The 25,009-nt window shown below is 40.5% G+C and overlaps 1 protein-coding gene across 3 annotated transcripts; it reads left to right on the top strand.

Moving 5' to 3' along the window:
- Positions 1–1,161: 1,161 nt before the first annotated feature.
- Positions 1,162–24,157, top strand: msi1b (musashi RNA binding protein 1b). 3 transcript variants are annotated; one of them, XM_058070416.2, is made up of 15 exons: positions 1,163–1,390; positions 1,584–1,624; positions 1,795–1,876; positions 1,995–2,079; positions 10,706–10,747; positions 14,324–14,416; positions 16,960–17,008; positions 17,444–17,526; positions 17,604–17,721; positions 18,912–18,992; positions 20,022–20,078; positions 20,311–20,373; positions 21,577–21,731; positions 22,551–22,596; positions 22,685–24,157. In XM_058070416.2, exons 1-14 carry the CDS (start codon positions 1,332–1,334, stop codon positions 22,590–22,592), a joined length of 1,050 nt encoding a protein of 349 aa, XP_057926399.1. In that variant the 5' UTR covers positions 1,163–1,331; the 3' UTR covers positions 22,593–22,596; positions 22,685–24,157. The 3 variants fall into 3 exon arrangements, with proteins under 3 accessions (XP_057926400.1, XP_057926399.1, XP_057926398.1); XM_058070415.2 differs by having other exon boundaries at positions 1,264–1,390; positions 22,680–24,157; XM_058070417.2 differs by lacking the exon at positions 20,022–20,078 and having other exon boundaries at positions 1,162–1,390; positions 22,680–24,157.
- The last annotated feature ends 852 nt before the right edge of the window (positions 24,158–25,009 follow it).

Raw genomic sequence — 25,009 nt, 5'->3', positions numbered from 1 at the left:
CTTTTAGTGTTTCACCCACATCTACAAAGCCATTACTTTAGAAAATTGCAAATAAACTTAAAAATCAACCCATTATGCAAATTTTTGTCCCTTTGTATTCAGTTGTGGACTCAAGCACCTACATACAATAACCTGCACAGATAGCTTTGTAGATCTTCCAGAATCTGCACCTATTCCAGCTGTATTACTTGGCTTTCCAAAATTTCATTCATTCATTCCTCACGGGGGGTGCTGGAGCCTATCCCAGCTGTCTTTGGGCGAGAGGCGAGGTACACCCTGGACTGGTGGCCAGCCAATCACAGGGCACATATAGACAAACAACCATTCACACTCACATTCATACCTATGGACAAATTGGAGTGGCCAATTAACCTAGCATGTTTTTGGAATGTGGGAGGAAACCGGAGTACCCGGAGAAAACCCACGCATGCACGAGGAGAACATGCAAACTCCACACAGAGATGGTCAAGGGTGGAATTGAACCCTGGTCTCCTAGCTGTGAGGTATGCGCGCTAACCACTCGACCACCATGCCGGCCGTTTTCCAAAACTTTCCAAAAATATTTTTATTCATTTTCTCACATGGCCTGCCTCAGGGCACACCCACTCCGCTGTGATTGGCCGCACTCCCAAATGGACTTGAGGACTTACTAGGGTGGAATTGAACTCCGGTCTCCTTGCTGTGTGGCCTGCACGCTAACCACTAACCATGCTTCTTACAAAACTAGTTACACAATATCACGCCTTGTTTACGTATCTTCCTGCTGGAAAATGTTGAATGAAAATGTTTGGATTGCACAACTTTTCCCCTGAAGATAGCACCATCAAACCACTTTCTATTAAAGTTAGAATTAGAAAATTTAGAAAAATTTAAGAAAAAAAAAAAAAACAACTCAAATATACGAGGGAGTGAATGCCGAACTTTAAACTGTCAACCATTCCCATTCATTTTGCATCTTAAAGTCCTCTGTTGCGAAAAAGTTGTTTATACTTGACATCACAACAATCAAAATCATCAGTATCACAGAAGTGAATGCTCTTATTTTGAAGGTTCGCACCGGAAGTAGCACTCACTCTCTCTTGACAGGCGCTTTACGCTGCGTCCCTTGGTGGTGGGATGGAGGGAAGACAGCAGTGTGGACGGAGTGGAGGAGGAGAAGGAGGAGGAGGAGGTGGAGGTGGAGTCTGTCCCAGCTCGCATCTGGCCCGCTCCCCTCTGTGACACCCCAGGCCAAACCCACCCTGAGCCTCTCACTCAGTGTCCGCCTGTTCACAGAGCAGCACACACACACACACACACACATACACACACACGCAGGGCCAGGACACGGAATGGATACGGAAGGGAGCCAGAGCAGCCTGTCCACTACGGACTCCCCTCACGACCCCTGGTAAGTCCGAAACTTTTTCCTCTCCAGTTTGAGGAACAAGCCTGGCATTCTTTGCCTCGTTCACACTGGGAGCCTTCATGTCACTGATCATACACCTCCAGTTTCATCAACAACTTGTGTTTGTTTGTGCTATGTGAGCACACATAAATGTTCAACTTGCATGCAAATATGAATATTCTCTTTCTTTTCACAGCAAAATGTTCATAGGTGGACTCAGCTGGCAAACAACACAAGGTATAAATAAATAACATTTTAGAATAATATTCCCATTCAGAACTTCTACTGAAAAAGTATGATGAAAAGTATCTGGAGCTACTTTGAATACTTTAGTTTGACAGACAAATACAATCCAGTGTAAGATTTTAGTTATTCTCCCCTAACGTGTCCCCTATTTTGCATCCTAGAGGGTCTGAAGGAGTACTTTTGCAAGTACGGCGAAGTGAAGGAGTGTATGGTGATGCGAGATCCGGTTACTAAGCGCTCGAGGTGAGCTTGAAAGTATATCTGTACTCCGTGATTCCTTCCTGCTCATAACATATCATTATGTGTCAACATAGTTTTCGCTGTCATTAATACCTCCTCCCCCCCTTCCTGATGTCCACAGAGGCTTTGGATTTGTCACCTTTGTGGATCAGGCTGGTGTGGATAAAGTTTTGGCCCAAACCCGGCATGAGTTGGACTCCAAAACAGTGAGTTCTCTGTTTCTACTTCCCAACCACTGGCTAATCTCATTGCACGGTGTATGATTAGTGTGTTTTCTAATAATCTGCAGGAATGGTTGATACATTTTTTTGATGTTTTCAAACCAGATTTGGGTGTTTTGTATGATAAAGTGACAGCGCATACAACTCTTTGCTTTTAAACCAGGGGCCTCAAACTCAATTTACCTCAATTTACAAACTTTTTCAGTGCTTTGGTTCCGATTTTCTACAATAAAAGCTCTGATAAAACATTCCGCTGTTCTCAAATATCTTAATTTTTATTTTTCTGCGCTAAATAAAATGAAAAATAAATAAACAAATCAAGAATAAAGAAAATCAACCAATCAGTAATAAATAAATATAATAATAATAATAACAATAAAACGGCAGAGAGCTAGCGACCTAAACGGTAGCCTTCAAGTTATTTCCTTTAAACTTAAATAGCCAAAAACTTACCACTTCCACACGGATAGGGAGGATAACTATTAACAGTTATTTAACCTTTAACATGAACATTAATCAAACGTAATAATTTTTTCTGGGTACATGACACCATACAGCATCCATATCAAACTTAAACTTTCATATCAAGGTGGGGGCCTCAAACTAGTGTCCTGCGGGCCACATTTGGCCCACGGGCCGCGTGTTTTTAAACATTCAAAAAATGTCAGCCACAGTGAATTTCCATAGAAACAAAGATGACTTCCCTTCTAGTCAAGCTTGGATTTGCCTTCTCCAAAGAGGCAACCGAAACTTTTTTTTTTTGTCCGTGTGCCTTTTCTTCACTGTCCCAAGAGGTGGAAATGACCTTCAGAATGAACATTTCCCAGCAGACTAAGTGAATGCAACCTGAGACCATCAAGGTGTGACGGCAGCACCAAATAAACTCCTTGTAGAACTTTCAGAGTGATAAAGTCACAGGTTTGTGCTCTTGAACCTGCACAAATGCCAACTTGTGATGTTTTAAACAAGCATGTGTGCGTCAGTGATGAATACGGGGCCAGTCCAGGAACAATGTGGCCCCGCTGGTCGTCATAGGGACCGATGCCCCCGCCTCCCTCGTCAGTGGGAGTGGTGATGGCGGCGGGTTAGTCACTGTGTTGAAATAAGGAGAGCGTACTTTCTTTCTTTTCCCCCCGCTTTTGTGCACTGAGCGATGCACCTTCTAAAGTGCCTGCAAGATACTTAACGGCAGTTTTACCGGAATGGTAAAGAATACACATGCGGAATTGGATAGAAATTGGATGTTTTTGACAAGGCAATTCTTTATTGCAGTATTTCCCAACCTTTACTGAGCCAAGGTACATATTTTACCAAACAAAAATGTCCCAAAAAGTATAAGATATTGAATATTTGGCATTCACAACCCTGAAATGTGTGAATTTTTGATCCAAAAAAGTACATTTTAATTTTTTTTTCTCCATAAATTGACTGCTTTGTTCACAGAAAGCATATCTAATTCACCCTAAGTCAGTAATAATTTATATATATGTGATAGTAAACCATAACATGTACAAAATAGCAACATAGAATTACAACAGGAAAGCAGTATAGATTATGTAGACGTGGTTTGGTCTTCTAATAATCCAGCAGCTCACTTCAACTGAATCGCTTAAGTGAGTGATGACAATCAGGCCGAAGTCTGATTCCATGTTTTGTATTGATTATTTTTCATTATCATTCATCTGTGTTGCATACTTATTATACATTTTAATTAGCATACAGTGACGTCTTGAGTGTCAAAAATCGGCAATTACTCACGTTTATATGCGACTGGCAAATAAACCGCCACAAATAGCTGTGATATGGTGTATACTGAAATAATAATTAGGTTAATTATTATATCTTCTGCTATTTAGTGGAAGAGAATTAAATGTTTTTTTTGCCTGTTACGATATTTTGTCGTTTTTTTGTGCTAAATAAATACTAAATACTTGTAGGACCAATGAGGTACATTTGTATAGTTTATGTTCTGTGAGAAATGATCCACAGTGGTTAGGAATCATGACTTTACTGGTTGTCCCATCAACTCTATAGTGTCACTTGCAAGCATTAGGCCTATGACACTTTGTACCATCATGCTTGGACGCCATTAAATCACCATGGGGGTTTTGTTTCCATAGTGACCCCCCCCCTTTCCTCGCTTCTTTGCAGTTGAAGAATGGCTCTGTCACAAAAGAAAAAAAACAGCAGATAACAATGCACATCAATTACAATTATTTCTTGGATACCACAAGCATTAACAGTCCAGTGAAGGTCATTCAGTTTTAACGCCGCAAGATAAAAAAAACGCACAACATTGATGGAAAGTTTTTTTTTTTAAAATATATACATTCTCTGCCGCCTGTCGGAAAGGGTACTCATGTCATGAGGTAGTATGGAGGACTTTTTGGAGACACGACCTCAACCCCCCCTCCCTAATTCATACAGGTTATCCTGTTAGAGACAGGAAGAGAAAAGCTTCTCCAGTGGCAACGCAAAGAATGTGCCATGCTGTGACCGGCTGAATTGCTGCCGGAATGAGCGGACCTTTGCACAGCAGTGAGGCTGCAGAGTAAAAACACAATTTATTGCCACTCCCAGTGTCGGGGGGGGGGGGGGGGGGGGCACCGATGCAAGCAGCAAGTGTATCACTGATATTGTGTAAGCGCTATACCCTCTTTAAAACTGTGTTTCTGGTACAAAAATGCACATTTGTTGAGAAAAAGTTTCCAGTCACTCTGAACAGTCGTTGACTGTTTGAGTGCCGGTGTGGAAAGACGACAATGGGGGCGACCAGGATCACCCCATCTGTGATTAGTGTGGCTCTCCTGCTTAATAGGATTGAGTCAACAGGCTTGTCCTCCAGAGATGTTGAGAGCCGTCCAATCGAATGTGTTCCTGTCTCTAACTGTTGTATAGCTGGGATGATTGAAAAATAACACCTAATTTTAAAGTACTTGTAATTAGCTTACCTTTCTTACAGACAGCAGCTCTTCACCCTAAACTATTGTCAGATCACAATGTTGAATTTTGCTGTCATGCCAATCAATGCGTTCCACACATAAACTCCATGCAAAATAAAACCAGTCCTGCAATATACAGTACAAGTTACAGAAAGTGACATATTTATTTTAAATCAAAAAGTGTAGCCGGCGGCTTTTTGTTGGACCCCTGCACTTTTGAAAAATATCATTCAGAAAAAAAACAACAGCAGCATAAGCAAACATGAAAAATCAGCAGCATTTACAGGAATTAAGTTGAAATATTAAGAGAAAAAAATGTGTAATCCAAAGCCCAAAATTTTTTACATTTCGGAATTTTTTTTGTAGAATAGAATTGAAATATAAAAATACGTTTGTTTTTTTCTAAGTGGTGATATTATGAGAAACAAATTTGGTGGTCAAATTTGGAAAAAGCAGCATTTACAGGAATTAAGTTGAAATATTAAGAGAAAAAAATGAGTAATCCAATAAAAAAAGTCAGAATTTGATGAGAGTAATATCATAATATTATGAGGAAAACTTTTAGAAGTATAAAGTTGACATATTAAAGGAAAAACATTAAGTTGGAATATGAAAAACAAACAAAACAAATAAGGGAATTCTTTTTTGAAAAGTTGGCTGCGGAAAAAGTTATCATATTCAATAAAGTTTAAACGTTAAATTTCGAATTTTTTTTATCCCAAATTTTTTTTAATTTCGGAATTTTTTTGTTTTGTAGAATAAAATTGAAATATAAAAATACGTTTGTTTTTTTCTAAGTGATGATATTATGAGAAACAAATTTGGTGGTCAAATTTGGAAAAAGTTTTAATATTATGGGAATACCATCCATCTATCTGTTTTCTATGCCGCTTATCCTCACTAGGGTTGTGGGAGTATGCTGGAGCCTAACACGGCAAGCGGTGGGGTACACCCTGGACTGGTGGCCAGCCAATCACAGGGCACATATAGACAAACAACCATTCACACTCACATTCATACCGATGGACAATTTGGAGTCGCTAATTAACCTAGCATGTTTTTGGAATGTGGGAGGAAATCGGAGTACCCGGAGAAAACCCACACACCAAATTGAAGAACATGCAAACTCCAAGCATAGATTCGAACCAAGTCTACTCGGTCTCCTAACTGTGTGGCCAACATGCTAACCACTCGGGCACAGTGCTGGCCTGTTATGGGAATTGTGGTTGCCAAGGTGCCAAGCAGAAATTTGAGTCTATATATTTTGTATAGTATTGTATAATTTGTTTTAAATGGAGTTTGACAACAACAAAATAACAAATTCCAGCCATTAAAATAATCATGACCAATAGTCAACTAAAGTATCGTGTTCTCCTACGATCAACAAGTAAGACAGGTTACTTTGAATGAATTCACAAATAAGAATCAAATGAAATAATGCTGGCGGCAACTATGCAATTTGGAAACTTGCACATTTCGACATTTGTATATACACAACATTTGTATAAGAATAAAATAAAATGCAAAGTATGAAACTCTGGATGAATACTACTAGTTGATGTGGGCTCATTCAGCACATCACGCATGAACGCAGCATGAAGGAAACATATTAGATAAGAATTATTAAAGGAAGACACCTTACCCCCCCCCCCCTTCTGTAACTAGCAGTTTCATTGCCAATTGCCAATATACGTACCAATACCCCTACTTCTGATGTATTTATTAAATACCTCTGTTAACGTCCGCCATGATTAACATATTTTTGGTTTACATCCCAAACTTTTACTCAGATTTTGCCTTGGATTGCGTTTGCACGTTACGTGTCCAACGTACCGTCCGGTTTGTTTCCACCGCCACACGCCAAAGAGCAACGGTGTTTGTTTGTATCATATTTGCTGAGCTAGAGAGATACACAATGTAACAAATTACATGAGTGTGAGGCCTCAGGATTTTCCGACTTCAAGAAAAGATCATCGTCATTTGAAATGTATGGCTCAGAAGTGGCTTTTCATTGGCTGCCATGTACACACACACACACACACACACACACACACACACACACACATACATGCAAATACCGTACATCTCCGGTTCCCGTACAACAGTCTGTGTTCCTGCCTGTCTCATTTTATATCCATAACATGCACATGTTTATTCACTCTAGAACGTTGCTAATGCTAATGAGTTGGATATATTTTTTTTCATTTTTGCAAATTATGTTTGCAGCAATGAATGTGAGTGTGAATGGTTGTTTGTCTATATGTGCCCTGTGATTGGCTGGCGACCAGTCCAGGGTGTACCCCACCTCTTGCTTGAAGACAGTTGGGATAGGCTCCAGCACCCCTGCGACCCTCGTGAGGATAAGCGGTAGAAAATGAATGAATGTTTGCAGCAGAATAATGTGGATGTTTTGTGTTAATTTGTGTTTTTTTTCCATCAAAACAAGATAAAAGTAATGTTAAATGTTAAATGTTAAGTTTTTGTAATAATTTTCCATCATTTTCTGCAGAAAAACCTTATAAAAGAGTATGATAACATTTTTGTGTGACTGGAACGGATTAATTGGATTTGCATTATTTTGTATGGGAAAATTTGCTTTGGTTAGAGTCCATTTTGGTTTGAGTCGTACCTTCTGGAAAGGATTAAAGACCTTAACCAAAATACCACTGTCAAAGAAATGGATGTGATAGGAAAGCATTCAGTAAATTTGATATGGGACCGGAATCAGCTATCAGGAAAGGCGTGTGGAAGACGATGGAGGACATACTAACTTCAAGTCTTTGGTTTGGGACTGTAGATTTGCTCCCTTAATCAACTCCAAAGAACAACGTCTCAGGGTGTTAAGTTGGGAGTCCTAGCTGGCCATCCATCGCTCGGGGAAGTGGGCATTCATCCATTCACAAATGTGGAAGGGCGCCATCTTGCATGAAAATCAAAATGTCAGCATTATCCCAAACCTTGATAACTGCCCATTAAAGATGATTATTATGAAAAACAATCACTTTGCTCTAATTTCCTCAACCTCTCTTGCTTGTTTTGTGTACCTCTGTTACGTTTTTGCATGCATAAGGCTTTCTGCATGCCCACATTATATGGCATGAAATTGAGCTTTTTTTTGCATTCATCTCTTGACACCTCCACCACACAAGTCACTGTCATTGTTTAATGCCCACTATTTCCTTCCCGCTCATGTGCCGTGTGCTGCCCTGTTTGATTTTGTTTGCTTGTGTGTGTCTGTTTGTTTTTGAATGTGCGCAGGAGTGTTGGCCACCAGGAGAGGTTTGGTAACCAGAGGTGACTATCAGTGTAGCGTAGCCACTATAGAAACTAAACAGTAGACTCTGCATCTGATCCTCCAGTCTTAGCCTCTAGTCTTCTCACTCTTTAGACAAGAAAAAAAACAAAAAAACAACAACAACAAAATCTGGAGTCGTTGTGTTCGAGTAGAAACACACGCTGTCGTCTTCATTCCGGTAAACGCATGTGATTTACTATAGAGGCCCTAGAGCTCAACTGTACTGTAGTTTAACTTTACCCTGTCGTGGCTGCAAACTAATCATAGCGTCTGTTAGTGTAAAGGCAGCACAGTGTGGTAGTCTAGTTGATCTCTACCTCTATTAGATCAGTAATGCCAATTACAGCCTGTCTATATTTGCATTCTCATGGCGTGGTGTGCTGCTCTCTCTCTAACCAACCTTGGTACGACTTAAAAGGTCACATGACGCATCAATTAGCTTTTTTTGTAGTTAGGAAAAGTATATAAGGAAGTACAGAACAAGAGAACCGCACAGGGACCCGTAGTTGTGTTCACAAGCTGAAACAAACTAACACAAACAAACAAAATGTGGCGGATCTTCTGTCGGTGTGATGTGATTGACAGCTCCCTCTCCCTCTGTCCTGTCTTCCTCAACCTGGCTCCGCCTCTCGCTCTCTGTCTGACACACTTCCCCCCCTCCCCCCAGACTCCTCTCAGGCTTTCCTCACAGAGGTGAGGTGTGTTTGTGATTGTGGTACCCGTGTGAGATTCCAGCAGATCACATGTCACAGGGTGGTGACGAGAGCAGGCATTCAGGCATTCCACCTGAGCGCGGCAACACACACACACACACACACACACACACACACACACACACACACTCACACATGTGCGTGCATAGGAATAAAATCACAATCAAGTTGTATTGCCCTTTCTAATTATTGTATCCTAATTAAGCATCACGCACGGTGGGCGTGTGGTTAGCGCACAGACCTCACAGCTAGGAGGACCAGGGTTCAATTCCACCCTCTCTGTGTAGAGTTTGCACGTTCTCCCCGTGCATGGGTGGGTTTTCTCTGGGTACTCCGGTTTCCTCCCACATTCCAAAAACATGCTAGGTTAATTGGCGACTCCAAATTGTCCATAGGTATGAATGTGAGTGTGAATGGTTGTTTGTCTATATGTGCCATGTGATTGGCTGGCGACCAGTCCAGGGTGTACCCCGCCTCTCGCCCAAAGACAGCTGGGATAGGCTCCAGCACCCCCCACGACCCCCCCGTGAGGAAAAGCGGTACAAAATGAATGAATGAATGAATTAAGCATCACTTGTCTGTATTTAAATGAGCAATATATTCTACCAATATAATGGAGCCCATTTAAGTCCATCTCGTTTATTAAGACACTGTTTATCTGACATTGACATACATACTAAATCGCTTTTTGTGCCAAAATCTGACCTCCAAAGGGGTAAGTTCTTGGAAAAATGTGACTGTTTATGTCGACATGGGTTTTGTATTACTGTTAACTTTATCATTATTGCTTGTGTGTTTTTTGCAAAAGCATCATTTGTGGTTATATCCAAATCAATAAAAATAAACTGCAAAGGTGCTTTTCACTTTCTCGACTTATATTTAATCCTCCTTTCCTCAACTAAATGCGCCCATTTGCACAAATGGAGAAAAACAATTCCTACAAAGTCCTTTATTATTTCCCATTCTCGTATGTCTGTATGGCCAAAGTCACAAGTACATGTGCAAGCAATGTCTGATTTTGGTTATGTTGGTAAACGCTTATGACGATGTGAGGGATGTCGACTTCAGCGGGTCCTACTATACTTTTTCCTCACTTAAGTGCAACCTTGTCTGTCAGGGAGCTGACCCAGATTGGATATTTTGTAAGACAATTAAACTTACAGTATTTAAAACTCAAAAGTTGAAGTTCTTGGTTAATTTTGGCAAAAGTTAAATGTGAGCATCAATAGACTGTATGTCTGTGAAATTAGCTCTGAGATTTTAAGTCTGTTATTGATGTTTTTGGGACTGCCCCGCACCGAAGCACAAACTTGGAACAAAACAGAAAGGATGTTTGCATCTGGAAATGTATTTTTGGCTCAGGTTTCAGGGGTGTCCACATGCTTTGATATTTATAATGTGGGTGAGATTCATAGTAAAGTTAATGAAAGGTTGATATAGTTAAAGATTCAAGGAGAAGTTCATTTGTCTGACTTTTCATTTAAACCAGTCAAACGTTTATGACCTCCTATGCCTCCTAAAAGCATCAGAATCAAGTATCATTAGGAGCCAGAATCGACACCAGGAGTCTAAATCCGAACTGGAATCGTTCAAATTCAAACGATGCCCAACCCTGCACAGACCACATCACTAAACGGACCTTTATGTATTCTCCTCCATAGATTGATCCGAAGGTGGCATTCCCTCGGAGGGCTCAACCGAAGGTGAGTCCTTATTGAATGCAAACAATTGTCTCTCCATCTGCCGTCATGCATCCATACATAATTAACACACCAACTAATTAGTAGCACTCAAAAGCTCGTATTTGTAAGTGAAGAATAGCTTAATGAGTCTACTAGCATCAGGCGATGTGCATTCAGATGACTTCACGGAGGGCATCCACTGCTCGGAACTGATGCCAATTTTTTCCCTTGCCATGCACCCTCAAATGACATGAACTGGATTTAGATCAGGAGGAAACGCATGATGGTCAAAAAAATGAGTGAGGTTATTCCTCTAGAACAGGGGTCTCAAACTCAATTTACTTGGGGGGCACTGGAGCTCGGGTCTGGGTGAGACTGGGCCGCATCAGGTTTTCCCAAAAAAAACGCATTTATTAAAAAAATTTTTTTTTTAAAAACTTCGCTTTGGTTCCAATTTTCTACAAGAAAAGCTCTGATAAAATATACAATAAAGAAAATCATTCAGTAATAAATAAATATAATAATAATAATAAAACGGCAAATAATAAAAACTTAAGAAACCACATATAGTTGGTGGGTAGACAAATTATTTTTTCAGATTAAAATGAACAAAGCATTATTAGAGCCCTGTAGACATGACAAAACACGACTATAGTCACATTTATACTATTTTTATTTACAACATATTGCGCAACTGCAGGGTCTCGAGACACATGCTAACTTGCAAACTAAAGAGCTAGCGACCTAAACTGTAGCCTTCAAGTTATTTCCTTTAAACTTAAATAGCCAAAAACTTACCACTTCCACACGGATAGGGAGGATAACATAACATAACAGTTACTATTTAACCTTTAACATGAACATTAATCAAACGTAATAATTTTTTCTGGGTACATGATACCATACAGCATCCATATCAAACTTGCGCGGGCCGCACTAACGATATAAGATAAGATAAAATAAGATATGCCTTTATTCGTCCCTTACTGGGGGAAATTGCATTGCACAGCAGCAAAGAGGACAGAACAGTTAAACAGTAAAATATAAACAATATAAAAAACAATATAAACAACCTAAAGGTATTAACAAATTTCCGAGGATTATATACCAATACACTTTACAAGATATTATAAAATATGAAATGTATGAAATATATGACCAGTTGACCATATGAATAGTTGTTAGTATTAAATTGCTTACTCAACATTTTTTCTTTCTTAAAATCCAACAGTGAAAAATGTAAATTCTTGCAATTTTTCAACTTATAATTTTGATCAGGAGTGTATATATAACATAGGTAAAAGTATATATGATTTAAATGTATTTTAAATATGTATAATATATTTACATTCTATATTTATACACGATAGAAGCAGTAGTTCTGATGCAGACTGTGTGACATTTATTATTATGAGTGGCTTGTAATGGAGCTCAGACGTGAGAACATGTTGTCCGGTGTCATAGCTGTAAATCTGGCTGATCTCTTTTGGCCACCGAGTACCAACAGAAATGCATCCAGGCTACCAAAAAAGCTGTAACAATCTGCCTTAATTTATTTCATTAAGCACAACCAAAAATCATTGGTGACATGCTGCTTGTCCTGCTGCTGGGTGACTGAGTAAATACTTTCAGAAAAACCCAAATAATTATAGGTGTTACGTGCCTGTGAAGGGTTTTCTCAATGAATTCAGCTTACATACAGAACAAATGTAACACAGTGTGTTTGAATTTCACATGTAATATTAAACATAAATGGCGTGGTGTCTAAGAAAATACATTAATGTTAGTTTTTATTAATGAAAAGTGCCCACTTAAGTTGACGTTGACATAGTGTACTTATGTTGACATAAAAGCTGAGACCCAAATGGTGTAATTTCTATGAAAAATTGGTCTGTTTATGTGGATATGTGTTGCAGGATTATTAGTGTCATTATTATCGCTCTATGCGACTCCTCTACTGGTACTTACTACGCTACTACTAAAATAGACATGACAAAAAAATACAGGTGATTCTCAATAAATTGGAATGTAAAATAGTTATTTGATTGCAGGGGTTCAATTTCGATTTTCCAGTTGCCATTTGAAGCGCAAAACAGTAGTTTCAAATATTCTACTTTTGGAAATTTTTCACATATTCTGAGTTACAGTCGTCACCTTGTCATTCATACTGTTTTGTTGTTGAATATGGCCTATTATTAATTCCAGAATATTCATATTGAAATAAATAGTACACATTTTTTGCCTAAATTAAGCAATTTTGAGCATAAAAATGGCTACATTAACAAAAATACAAATATAAGGCATTCAGAAAACACATCTAAAGATATGTAGGATTCTACACTGGTCATTAGGTGTCAGTAATGTTACTAACACACAAACACCAGACTTGATCGCCTGTAACAATATCAATACAGTTTTGAGTTATCTCAAAACAGGCACATAATCCCTCATAAAATATTTGAATAAAAACATTGCCTACTTTTGCAACCATTACCCACACCAACATAAAACTCAACTTCTTCTCCAAACATTCATCCAAAACACATTATTACTCTTTTATTGTAATTATGGCTACCATGTTGTGTAATATCAGAATCAGAATGGCCTTTACTCTCTAATATGAGTGTAAAGGGGACTATGGGGGTGTTAGTTCATGTTTAGAAGTATTGGAAATGTATTTTTTTTTTAAAGGCCATAAACAAGTTTTTTATGTTGTAACTACAACGCTATTCCGATTATAAGCAAGGAATCCTACTTTGCGGAAATTCACTTACCACAGTCTGGTATTACTGCAATAAACCGGGGATTACTGTACTGAATTTATACTAGCTGGAAGCTACATTACTTCTCACAGGGTATTTATGGCGGTCCAAATTTATCTGTGGCGGGCCACCACATAAAAATGTATGTTTGGGAAACACAGTATTATAATTATCTACATTTTTAAGAAATTCCTTAATTCATTCATTTTCTACCGTTTATCCTCACGAGGCTCATGGGGAGTGCTGGAGCCTATCCCAGCTGTCTTCGGGCGAGAGGCGGGGCACACCCTGGACTGGTCACCAGCCAATCACAGGGCACATATAGACAAACAACCATTCACACTCACATTCATACCTATGGACAATTTCGAGTCGCCAATTAACCTGAGGAAACCGGAGTACACAGAGATGGCTGAGGGTGGAATTGAACTACGGTCTCCTAGCTGTGAGCTAACCACTCGCACGCCGTGCAGCCCATATTGAAAAAATACATTGTTGAAATTGTTGAATATATGTAATAATTTAACTTTTTCTATTGAAGTGCAGGTTTTGAAATTAAGAAACTTTTGAAAACATATTGTTATCATTTGAATAACAACAGAAACACCAAAAAATACTAATAGTAGTAAGAATCATTTTAGCACAGTGGAAAAAAGCTGCATCAGAAAATACAATAATTGTACTGCTTTTCAGTTTCTATTCTGGATTTTTTTTTTCTCAATTTTTCACACAAGTGCTGAAACAAAAATGGCAATTGTTCATTGAAACAACATAAAATAAATAGAAACCTTCTGTGAAAACACATGATAAATATATATTTTTTGTATTGCAACAGTTAGTGACTCGCACCAAGAAGATCTTTGTGGGAGGCCTGTCAGTAAACACCACTATAGAAGACGTCAAGCAATACTTCGACCAGTTTGGAAAGGTGAGTAATGTTTTACATTGTTTTTCTATGATGAGGCCCACCAAGCACTCATCCTAATACTGATGACAATCTGGGCTAGTTATCACAAACAGCCGAGCGCTTAGAAGTGAGTGAGGAAGGTGAGAGGGTAGCTAACGAGGCTGAGAGGCTCCTCGGGGGCCTGAGCAGCAGGCGAAGTCGGGGGGGCAGTGGACAAGTGGGGGGGGTGAGGCGAAAAGTTTTGTGGCGAGTGTTTGGTGACGGTGAAGAAGGAGGAGGGATTACCAGAATCTGAATTAATCTGATGTAACAGCTGCTCCTGCCCACAACCCCCTCCTGACCCGTTACCGTGGTGACCTGGCTTGCCCATTGTCCCCAAGTAATTCTGTGGGTAAGGGGGTTTTGTTCTGAAGGAGGAGGGACGAGGCGGTGTTTCGGGGGTGTTTTCTTGTGTGTGTGTGTGTGGGGTGAGGGGGTCAACTTGAGTTTAGAAACAATAAATAAAGTTGACTAACCTGCTGAAAGCTCTGTAGGTAAACCATAAATGTTTAATATTTCCTCAATGTGTCGGTAGGTTTTGATAGATTTCAAGACAAAGTGGTGTATTTTTTTTTTTTTTGAGAGAGCATGGTGCAGAGAATAGATGATGGGTCCACAAAGGCACCAACGAGGGAGGGAGGGCTTGATTGAGAGGGAAGTGGGGCAAAGATGGGGTGTGGGGGAGATTTACGACAACTCGTTTTGCCTCCGTGCAGGATATTTTCTTGGTTTCTTCCACCAACATACTTGCAGTTTATGGATTCTTCACCTACTTAATGCACCAAGTAACAGGTGCACAAAAACTTTTCCAAAGTCAAAGCTGTGAAGATAATACGCCATCCATCCTATCTCCAACAGGGTGGCACATTATTTTCGCTGCCAAAGGTGTGGCCTCCTGGTTCCCTGTGCTCCCATCTCAATCATAGCGGCTAGATGAATTTTTGCCCAGAGAGATATCGAGGGATGGCCGGTGAAATGTGGGCTCCAGCCATCCATGGAAGTTCCTGATTAGACTGCCTCACTGGACCTTTTGTGTCCCGTCATGGCGAGGACAAAGGAGTGCGGAGAGGGATGGGCAGGGGATAACAGGGAAGATGAGAAGTGGAAAAAAAGGGATAAGGGGGAATATTGTCCAGCACCAAACCATTAAAGAGCTCACAGTTTGAAATATCCAGCCATGATGTGCAATTAACACACTTTGAATCTTTAAAAGGGCTATTACATCTTCCTGCTGTCCCCATGGAGTTTATGGAGTTTGTTTTTTTGTGTGGGAATGTCTTGACGTAGATGTGACCCACCTTTTTTCCCCAAAGGGGTTCATACATTCATTAAATACATTCAATCATTCATGCTAAAAACAATCCAATGTAGGTCAATATATGCTAAGCTATCTGAACAAAACATCCAAACATGTTGGAGTTTTTGTGTTATTGCTGATTAGTGTAATCTCATTAAAAACAAATGAAGGGCCAATAAAAAAAAACGATCTGCGTGCCAAAAAAAATCCCAGAGGCCGCAGTTTGGGCAACCCTGCTGTATGTGATATGTCAGCTTTTGGACGCACTGTAGACGTGATTTGAGGTCCACTTTCACACTGACACCCTCACTCACCTTTGACCTTTCTGGAGGCAAACTTGTCTTGGGGGTCTACACACACACACACACACACACAGACAGACTTGCAGTGTGTTGGCATACACATATGTGAGTATGGATGATATCCACTGCAGCCTATTATAGACTAAGAGCACCAATTCATTTAGCAAATGTTTATTTGTGTGGAGTGAGGGAACGAGAAAGCAAACAGGTCGACTTTGACATAAGAAACTGTGTGTGTGTGTGTGTGTGAATAGAGTAGACACCTGTGTGTATGCTTTTTAAAAAGGAGGCTGGGCCGGTGGGAGAGGTCAAAGGAAGAAGAGGAGAAGGAATTATGGCTGAGTGTGCCAACAAACAAAGCCTCTCGGGCTCTTTGTTCTCCCTCTCCCTTTGTCTTTTCTTTCTCCTCCCTTTCCACTTTGACCCAATGTTTTTTTTTTCTCTTACCGGTCTCTCTGTACTCTCTTTCACTGTATCTCCACCTGTTATTCCTCCCTCCCCCCCATCCCATCCACCTGCCTGCAAGATTCACCTTTCTACACAGCTGTGTGGTGTTCTCCTTCTATTCATGTATTTCATGCCGGTCCCACTGCTCTCATGAGGACTTGTTGTACAGTTGCCATGGAAATGTCAAACTTTGGACGGGAGAAAAGGGGGCAGATTATGTGAACAGGCGCTTTGCATGCCACCCATTATGTGCACAGGGCACATACCCAGCCGGGCCTTGTTTTGGAGTCGTCCTTCATATTTTTCCTCTCTTTGCTTCCTCTTTCATAACCTGTCACCTCCCTCCTCCCTCTTCGCGTCTGTCCATCTGTTGCCAAGCCTCCCTGCAGAACTTGAGAAGGGCTTGAGGTCAGGCAATATGTCGTGTGGCCAGAGAGAGAGCTTGTGTGGTGTAAAACTGTCTTGTTTGTGCCCTCCAGGTGGACGACGCCATGCTCATGTTCGACAAGACCACCAACAGACACCGAGGTGAGACGGCCCTGACCTCATCTCTCTGTACCTTTCCTCTCGAATGCTTCATCAAGTTACTACTTTTCCTGCAGTGTGCTTCCTGGGTATCTATTGATCCCCCTTCCCCCTGCAGGCCTTCTTCCTGTGGGCCAGAGCTAGAGGAGACAAACAGGGCTAGTCTAATTAGCCAGTCCGTTAATCAGGATCAGGATAAAGCCTCCTTAAGCACCTCCTCCCCACCCCGGGACTGATCGATTATGACAGCCTACCAGCTTTGCCCTGGCCTTCTGGTCAGGAGGGGAGGAGGAATGGTTAAGTGTGTGTGTGTGTGTGCATGGGGGAATGGGTTAAGCGGCTATTACAACTGATTACTCAGGACTATTAGCTGTAGCAGTGCACATAAAGGCCTACTGTCTAAATGTTCTCCTCACGCACATGTCTCGTCCTCATCAGGGTTTGGCTTTGTGACCTTCGAGAACGAGGATGTGGTGGAGAAAGTGTGCGAGATCCATTTCCACGAGATTAACAACAAAATGGTGAGAAGCTCAACTTGTCAAAATGCCCTGCCAAAATTCGCATTCAACAAGTCGTGTCGTGTTTCGGTCTCAAACAGGTGGAATGCAAGAAAGCTCAACCCAAGGAGGTGATGTCCCCAACTGGCTCGGCCAGGGGGCGCTCTCGGGTGATGCCCTATGGAATGGATGCATTCATGCTGGGGATTGGAATGCTGGGTAAGTTCCTATTGATCAGGACAGGAAGGATGTTGCGCTAACAACTGTAGCTACACTCAGCGGATTTGAAGGTCACCTGATGCTTCATCGTTTGATAGCCTGAACCATCAAACTGGCTTCTTCGCTTGGTTGTTGTGCTGACATGTTTTCATTTTGGAGCTGCCTTTTTATGCTCTCTGAGTGTGCACCAATCATAACTCTTCAAAAAAACATACATTAAGTCAATGCCCAAGTAAGGATCAGGGTATTTCTTTTAGGTTAGAAAGGTCCAAGGAGAGCCATGGGTGATATTTACAACTGTTTACAAACAGAATTGGTCAAATGGTTGTTTTAACTACCTTAAGCATTAGACCTTTATACATGGGACATGGCTTAAGTCATCTTCTTAATTCTTTTGCCAATGCTGCTACCTACTGTACAGTGTAGAAACTGCACCCTTGTCACTGCTGGGATTTGAAGACGTGGTGTTTAGTGAAGAAGAACACATTCATTCATTCATTTTCTACCGTTTATACTCACGAGGGTCGCGGGGGTGCTGGAGCCTATCCCAGCTGTCTTTGGGCAAGAGGCGGGGTACATCCTGGACTGGTCGCTAGCCAATCACAGGGCACATATAGACAAACCATTCACACTCACATTCATACCTATGGACAATTTGGAGTCGCCAATTAACCTAGCATGTTTTTGGAATGTGGGAGGAAACCGGAGTACCCGGAGAAAACCCACGCATGCACGGGGAGAACATGCAAACTCCACACAGAGATGACCGAGGGTGGAATTGAACCCTGGTCTCCTAGCTGTGAGGTCTGTGCGATAACTACACAACCACCGTGCAGCCAAGAAGAACACAATTGTTTTTAAATATCTTACTTAGTTTGTTGACTATATCAAACAGGTATGTCCTGGGTAGTTAGTTTATGCTGGCTCTATTTTATTTCTATTTAGGCAAAATAGGAAGCCATTATTAAATTAAGATGTGGGTCTGCATACTGTGACATATTTTCTAACTCTGTCCTTGTCTTTTTACTTGCTAATTATGCTTCATGAAAAACAATGATGACTATGTAAAAGGTTGTATCTTAACCATTTTATTATAAAATTGGAATTGTTTCACATTGGTACTTTTTATTTGGTTTGTAAAAAGTCATTGTTGCATTGTTATCTGACACTGTCACTCTTTGTCACCACAGGTTATCCAAGCTTCCAGACTGCCACCTACACCAGTCGGAGCTATGCAGGCATCACCCCCGGATATACCTACCAGTTCCCTGGTAAAAACTGTAGCCAATATCCCTATAATGCATGCTTTGTTGTTTTATTTGCTTAAGAGGTAGGAAAGAAAGAACATTTTTCTGACTGAACACACTAGTCATTATTATTATTCAATTATTTTATTCATTTCGTTGAGATTACTAACACAGGGGTGGCAATAATTTGATATCTGAAATGTAGGGAGGCCAAAGTGTTTTGCTGCGGAACCCACCATCACCCTTCAATGTCAAGCGGTGACCCAAATTGCCGAAATATTTTTATGCAAACTTCTCAAATATGTTATTTATTTAATAAATCCCATTTCTTTATTTAAATGATAGATTTCAAAAGAACTGTTTGCAACTGCAGCTGGCTGGAGAGATGTTGCAAGCATTATATCATTCCCCTTTTTCTGCTCCTAGCATGTAAGCTGCGCCCCCGGGTCACACACACATGCGTGCTGGCGGTATCATTTTGAGCCAGTTGCAAACAGTGAAGTGGTCACATGCAAATGTCGAACTCCATTTTCATAGGTTTCCTCCTGTGCATCAAGGCTCTGTTTGTAATGAAGCAATAATTTCAGTTCTTAGGCCTACTTTAGATTGTCTGTATTTATTAGCAGAGAGGTGTAATAGTTGTATGTTGAACTGTAGTGAATGCACAAATACAAACATGTCAATGACACTGTGAGTGTAATTTGCTGCTTGTAAATAACAGGGAGTGGATTTGCATTATTATGTGTGTACGTGTGTTAGAGCACTGAGTGTGTGTGTGAAGGTGATGTAGTCATCCACCAAAGGACATACTGAGATGCATGACTGTTATTTGACTGAATCGCGAGATTTGCTGCATTATTATATTCAATGATATTTCCTCCAACAACTCCTGCTTCCTTTCCTGAAATCCGATATGTGCTCCTGCTTGACTGCTCCTTCCTGTTTTTACCATCATAGTGTTTTCCAGCTCACATGTGTGTGTGTGTTGTCCTTGTTTACCTATCCAAGGTGGTGGTGTGTAACTCAACAGCACACTGATGTTTCTCTTTTTAGAGTTCCACTTAGAGAGGACTCCCCTTCTGACTTCACCCCACCCCCCTGAGCTCACAGGTCAGTCGGTCCCTCCTTTGGACTTTACAAGCAGCATGTTGTCGTCTGCGACACACCCCATTAGGAGAGACGCATCAGTATATATGCTTTGCATGTTTGTGTTTGTGGGTCGGGGTTGCTGACCATTTGGACTTTTGGGTGACGTTTGTTATTGCTCTGCTGTCACTTCTAATAGTCTCACCAGTTTCTGTCTGTTCAAAGTTGTCATGTCTATTCTGTTCTGTCTCATCAGCCATTCCCCTCACAGCGTATGGACCAATGGCGGCAGCAGCGGCGGCAGCAGCAGTCGTCAGAGGTATGAAGTGTGATGTTGGGAATTTTGTGTTTCTCACCCTTTTCCCCATGCTGTACCTTATATGACCTATAGGGAAACATTAAACTTAAAACACTTAAATCTTGAATCCTATTGCATCACATTGTTATGCTGCCTTATCATTTTCCTATGTATTTAAAATTTATGGATCGATTCCAATGTACTGTAACTTGTACGAGCTGCACAGCGGACGAGTGGTTAGCGCGCAGACCTCACAGCTAGGAGACCAGGGTTCAATTCCACCCTCGGCCATCTCTGTGTGGATTCCAAAAACATGCTAGGTTAATTGGTGACTCCAAATTGTCTATAGGTATGAATGTGAGTGTGAATTCAACTATTATCATTACCATTGTTTACGTCACATTGCGCAACACTAATAAGTGCATACTCAGGGACCACTGCAGGGGGCATCAGAGACATAGCATGTAGAAAGTTACAAAGCTAACTAGTTAACCTCCAGTTTATTTGTTCTACACTTAAGAAAGTATTTCAAATGAAGTGGGGATGAAGAACAAGTAAGAAGTCAGATTGTACCACTTCCACATGGAATGAGAGGATAAGTTTTTGTTTACTCTATCACTTTCAGATATCAGAAATCAGAAAAGGTTTATTGCCTGGTATGATCAAACACATACTCGGAATTTGTTTTGGTGAGGTAGGTGCAGACACATCTTTTAAAAAAGAATGAAAAATACAAAATATACAGAATACACAGTATAAATATATGTACACAGTCTGTTTTTTGTTTGTTAATCCGGAAGTGCAGTCTGATTGTTTGGACACGCCATGGCTGACTCCATGTAGTGTTAAGGTCATGTAATCTAACGTAATGTCAAATTAATGTAACATTACTGACTCCTAGTGAGCACAGTACTGCATATGGTTTGTCTTTCAATATTTTTTGACTAATAAAATAACACAGAGTAATGGAGTGATGTTCGGACTGCAATGTAGTGAGGGACAAGTATGTGGACAATGACAAAGGCTTCAGGATTTTGTAACCACAATGGATTTGAGACTGCATGATGATGACGTGGCCCGCCCCATACAGTACATACATTTGCCGCTACCTGTTCAACATGCAATGTATGAACTCTTCTCTTCCTGATGTGACTTAACGTGACTTTTCATCATCATCATTCCCAAAAAGTAACTCTGACCCGGTTGTTGTTATGTCAACTTTAGGCTCTACTCCATCTCGCTCAGCTGGATTTTTGGGAACCAGTAGCCCGGGCCCCATGGCAGAACTTTATGGAACAGCTGGTCAGGAGTCAGCGGTCAGCAGTTACCTCAGTGCTGCAAGTCCTGCCCCGAGCACTGGATTCAGCCACAGTCTTGGGGTGAGACACTATCAATATGATGCTGTCATCATGAGAGGGCTGTGTTGGATAAATAATAACCATGTAGCTGAATAGCTTTCAGGTGACGACAATTTATATGAAGGTATTCACAGTGGTTACCATCTAAGACCCTGAAAAAATATGATACTACCCTGCAATAAAAGACTGTTGTTCTGGTGATCAAGTATGGTGCTTGTCTCACCGAACAATTCCTAACTCTTGGTGACCAATCTTCTTGATTACTTGTACTTGTATTTTAGTTCATTTAGCCATTTTTATGCTTGACAATGCTAAATTTAGGCAAAAAAAATACATAACATTTGCTTCAATATGTCCAGGATTCAATTCCACCTTCGGCCATCTCTGTGTGGAGTTTGCATGTTCTCCCTGTATGTGGGTTTTCTCCGGGTACTCCGTTTCCTCCCACATTCCAAAAACATGCTAGGTTAATTGGTGACTCCAAATTGTCCATAGGTATGAATGTGAGTGTGAATGGTTGTTTGTCTATATGTGTCCTGTGATTGGCTGGCGACCAGTCCAGGGTGTACCCCGCCTCTCGCCCGAAGACAGCTGGGATAGGCTCCAGCATACCCCAGACCCTCATGAGGATAAGCGGTACAAAATGAATGAATGAAGGAATACTTCAATATGTAATGTATATTGATTGATTAATAATAGGCTGTATTTATGAAATAGCCTGACTTAATACATTTTTTGAAAAACCATGATAGAGTGAAGCTGCAAATATGTGCGACTGTAATTAGAATTTAAAGCAGAGATAAATAAGTGAACTTTAAACTTTTATGTTTCCTCCTATAGGGTCCTTTGATCGCCACAGCCTTCACTAATGGCTATCACTGAGAAAGTGAGTGACTTGATGTATGTTCCTGTATGTTCCAGCATCAATTTGCGTGCATGCTAAACTAACATAGCTCGTTTGTGTGTCAGTGCAGATGTGTTGATGCGGAGCTGGAGGGAGTTGGCGCTATTTTGCAGGTAATCTGGCCTGTCCGTGTCCACTTTGCCTCTCAAGGTGGGGGCAGCTGAAAAGCCCCATCACACACACACACACACACACACACTGACGTCAACCTCAGCATAATCTCTTTTTAAAAAAAAGATTTTTTTTAAAAAGCCAGCAAAAAGAACAAAACACATACAAATGCTGTATTTTTGTGTTATTTTTTTCCTGTTCTGTTCACTTTGCCGTTTGAGCGATGGCTGCATTTTGTGCTATCAGGTTACCTGACCTCTTATTTCTCTCATAAAGAGCTGAATCTCCAAGCAAAGGTCAGGAGCTGTACTAAAAAAAAAAAAGTTCATAATGAATTTTAACACATAATTTGTGATCAATTCCGTTTCTTGAAAAGGTGTCACAAAGTGTATATTGTTGTAGGTTTTTAACAAAATCGCATTACCTTTAAAATGAAGAGGAGGGTCATTGGTCACAGTTACATGATCGGCCTACATGAGCTGTACAATGTTGTAAAATACTGTAAATATGACTTTTGTTTGGGGGTTAAGGAAGAAGGATGGGTGTGGGGAGTGCAGCTACAGGATATTTAGGCTCTGGAAGGCTTTAGAGAAGTGATACATTTACTTCTTTTCAACAATCCTACACTTTGTCACATATCATAGATCTCAGTATGTGTCTGTCACTGTTAGACCAGCCATACTTTTGCATAGGCATTTCTATTTCTGTGTCACTTCATTGAAAAGCTGCTCTGAGTTCAGCGAAGGGAGGAGTTGTCTTTATTATTGTATTGTTTTTGAGGGTGGGTGGGAGGGTATACGTTCACGGAAAAATGCTCCTTATACTCGAGAGGGGAGGGAAAAGCATGCTGTTTTCCTATTTTGTCATATTGTTTTTACTGTGATTTTCAAGATGTGAATATTGTTTATGGAGGAACATGAAGGACGAGTCTGTTACACACACACAAACACTAATAGCCACTTTCTTCTCTGTGCTGGTTGTGTGTTTGTGTGTGACATGGTTTCCTAAACATGTACCATGTTGTTTATGGATGAGGAGGGAGGTACCTCTGTGCAAATGTGAAATTTTAATTAGACTTTTTAATAATACATTAACATTCTTACTGGAAAGGTGTAAATGCTACATCCATCAGTGCATATCCACTTCAGGGCACAGTTTTACAGCAAAATAACTGCATTGGAAGTGAATAGGATGTTGCACTGGCTGACCGATATAAGAATACTTTGGCAGAATAACAAACACTCCCAATCCACAATATACATAAAAGATTTTCTGATTTTCATTGACCTTCTCACTCACCGGCACAGGTAGTTCATATACTTTGACGCTGGAGAATAACAATCTTGTCAACACTGTAACCTGAATTTCACTTTTCTTTTGTGGAAAAAAAAAGCTTTTTAAAATTCCTAATAAATTATTTAAAAACACTCCACTTGTGTGTTCATACTGACTCTTCTTTCATACAATGACCCTCAAGTTTTTTGCAGGCAGTACATGAGGAAAATCCAGCGCCAATGCCAGGAATTTTGGGCTCCATGAAAAAAAAAAAACATTCACCAAAGGAATTTTGTAGGATCATGTAAATCTTTGTAAAATGCATAATTAATGTAACTGAGCTTTGAAATAATACCACTAGGTGCGGACCCTGGTGTAACATTGGTACAGTATAGTAGGATTTATCTGTATATTGATTCCCTATCATCATTAAGAAAGAAAGAAATGAAATGTAAATATCCTAAATGTCGTCCGTTAATGTGCCTGCAGATTTTCCTAAGATTACACTTGCTGACTTGGCGATAGGAAAAGGCTGACCTTTACCACAACTGGGATACTGATGACTTTGCTTTTTTTTTATTACGAGTGTCCGGTAACAGGTTTCACTGGAAAGCTGTGAGAACCCAAAGAAATGACACACAAGGACTTACACTACAAGCTGTGTGTGTCATTGCATGCATGACCGACAAAAGCCAAGGACTAAGTCAGACAAAATGGATGAAATATTTTGGCCAAATGGGACAAACACAAAACACATTACGGCAATAAGTGGATAACAGGGGTAACTACTTTAAAGTCTACTATGTACTCACAGCCAGCTGACTTGCTTCCCATCATGGCGGTCTTTCTTCTCCAAGGCATAAAACCCTCGGTTACATAGAGTTGATTTGCGGCAGAGTGGACAGTCTTTTATCGTCTTTTATCGTCTTTTATCGTCTTTTATCGTCTTTTATCGTCTTTTATCGGAAATAGATAAAGATATAGGCTCAGGCAACCGTGCTGATTCCGA

The sequence above is a fragment of the Doryrhamphus excisus genome, linkage group LG3 (assembly GCF_037039965.1).
Source record: "Doryrhamphus excisus strain RoL-2023G ecotype Guam linkage group LG3, RoL_Dexc_Guam_v1.1, whole genome shotgun sequence".
Classification (NCBI taxonomy): Eukaryota; Metazoa; Chordata; class Actinopteri; order Syngnathiformes; family Syngnathidae; genus Doryrhamphus; species Doryrhamphus excisus.
The sequence above is the reverse complement of the archived record's forward strand: the minus strand, read 5'-3'. Positions and strand labels throughout refer to the sequence as shown.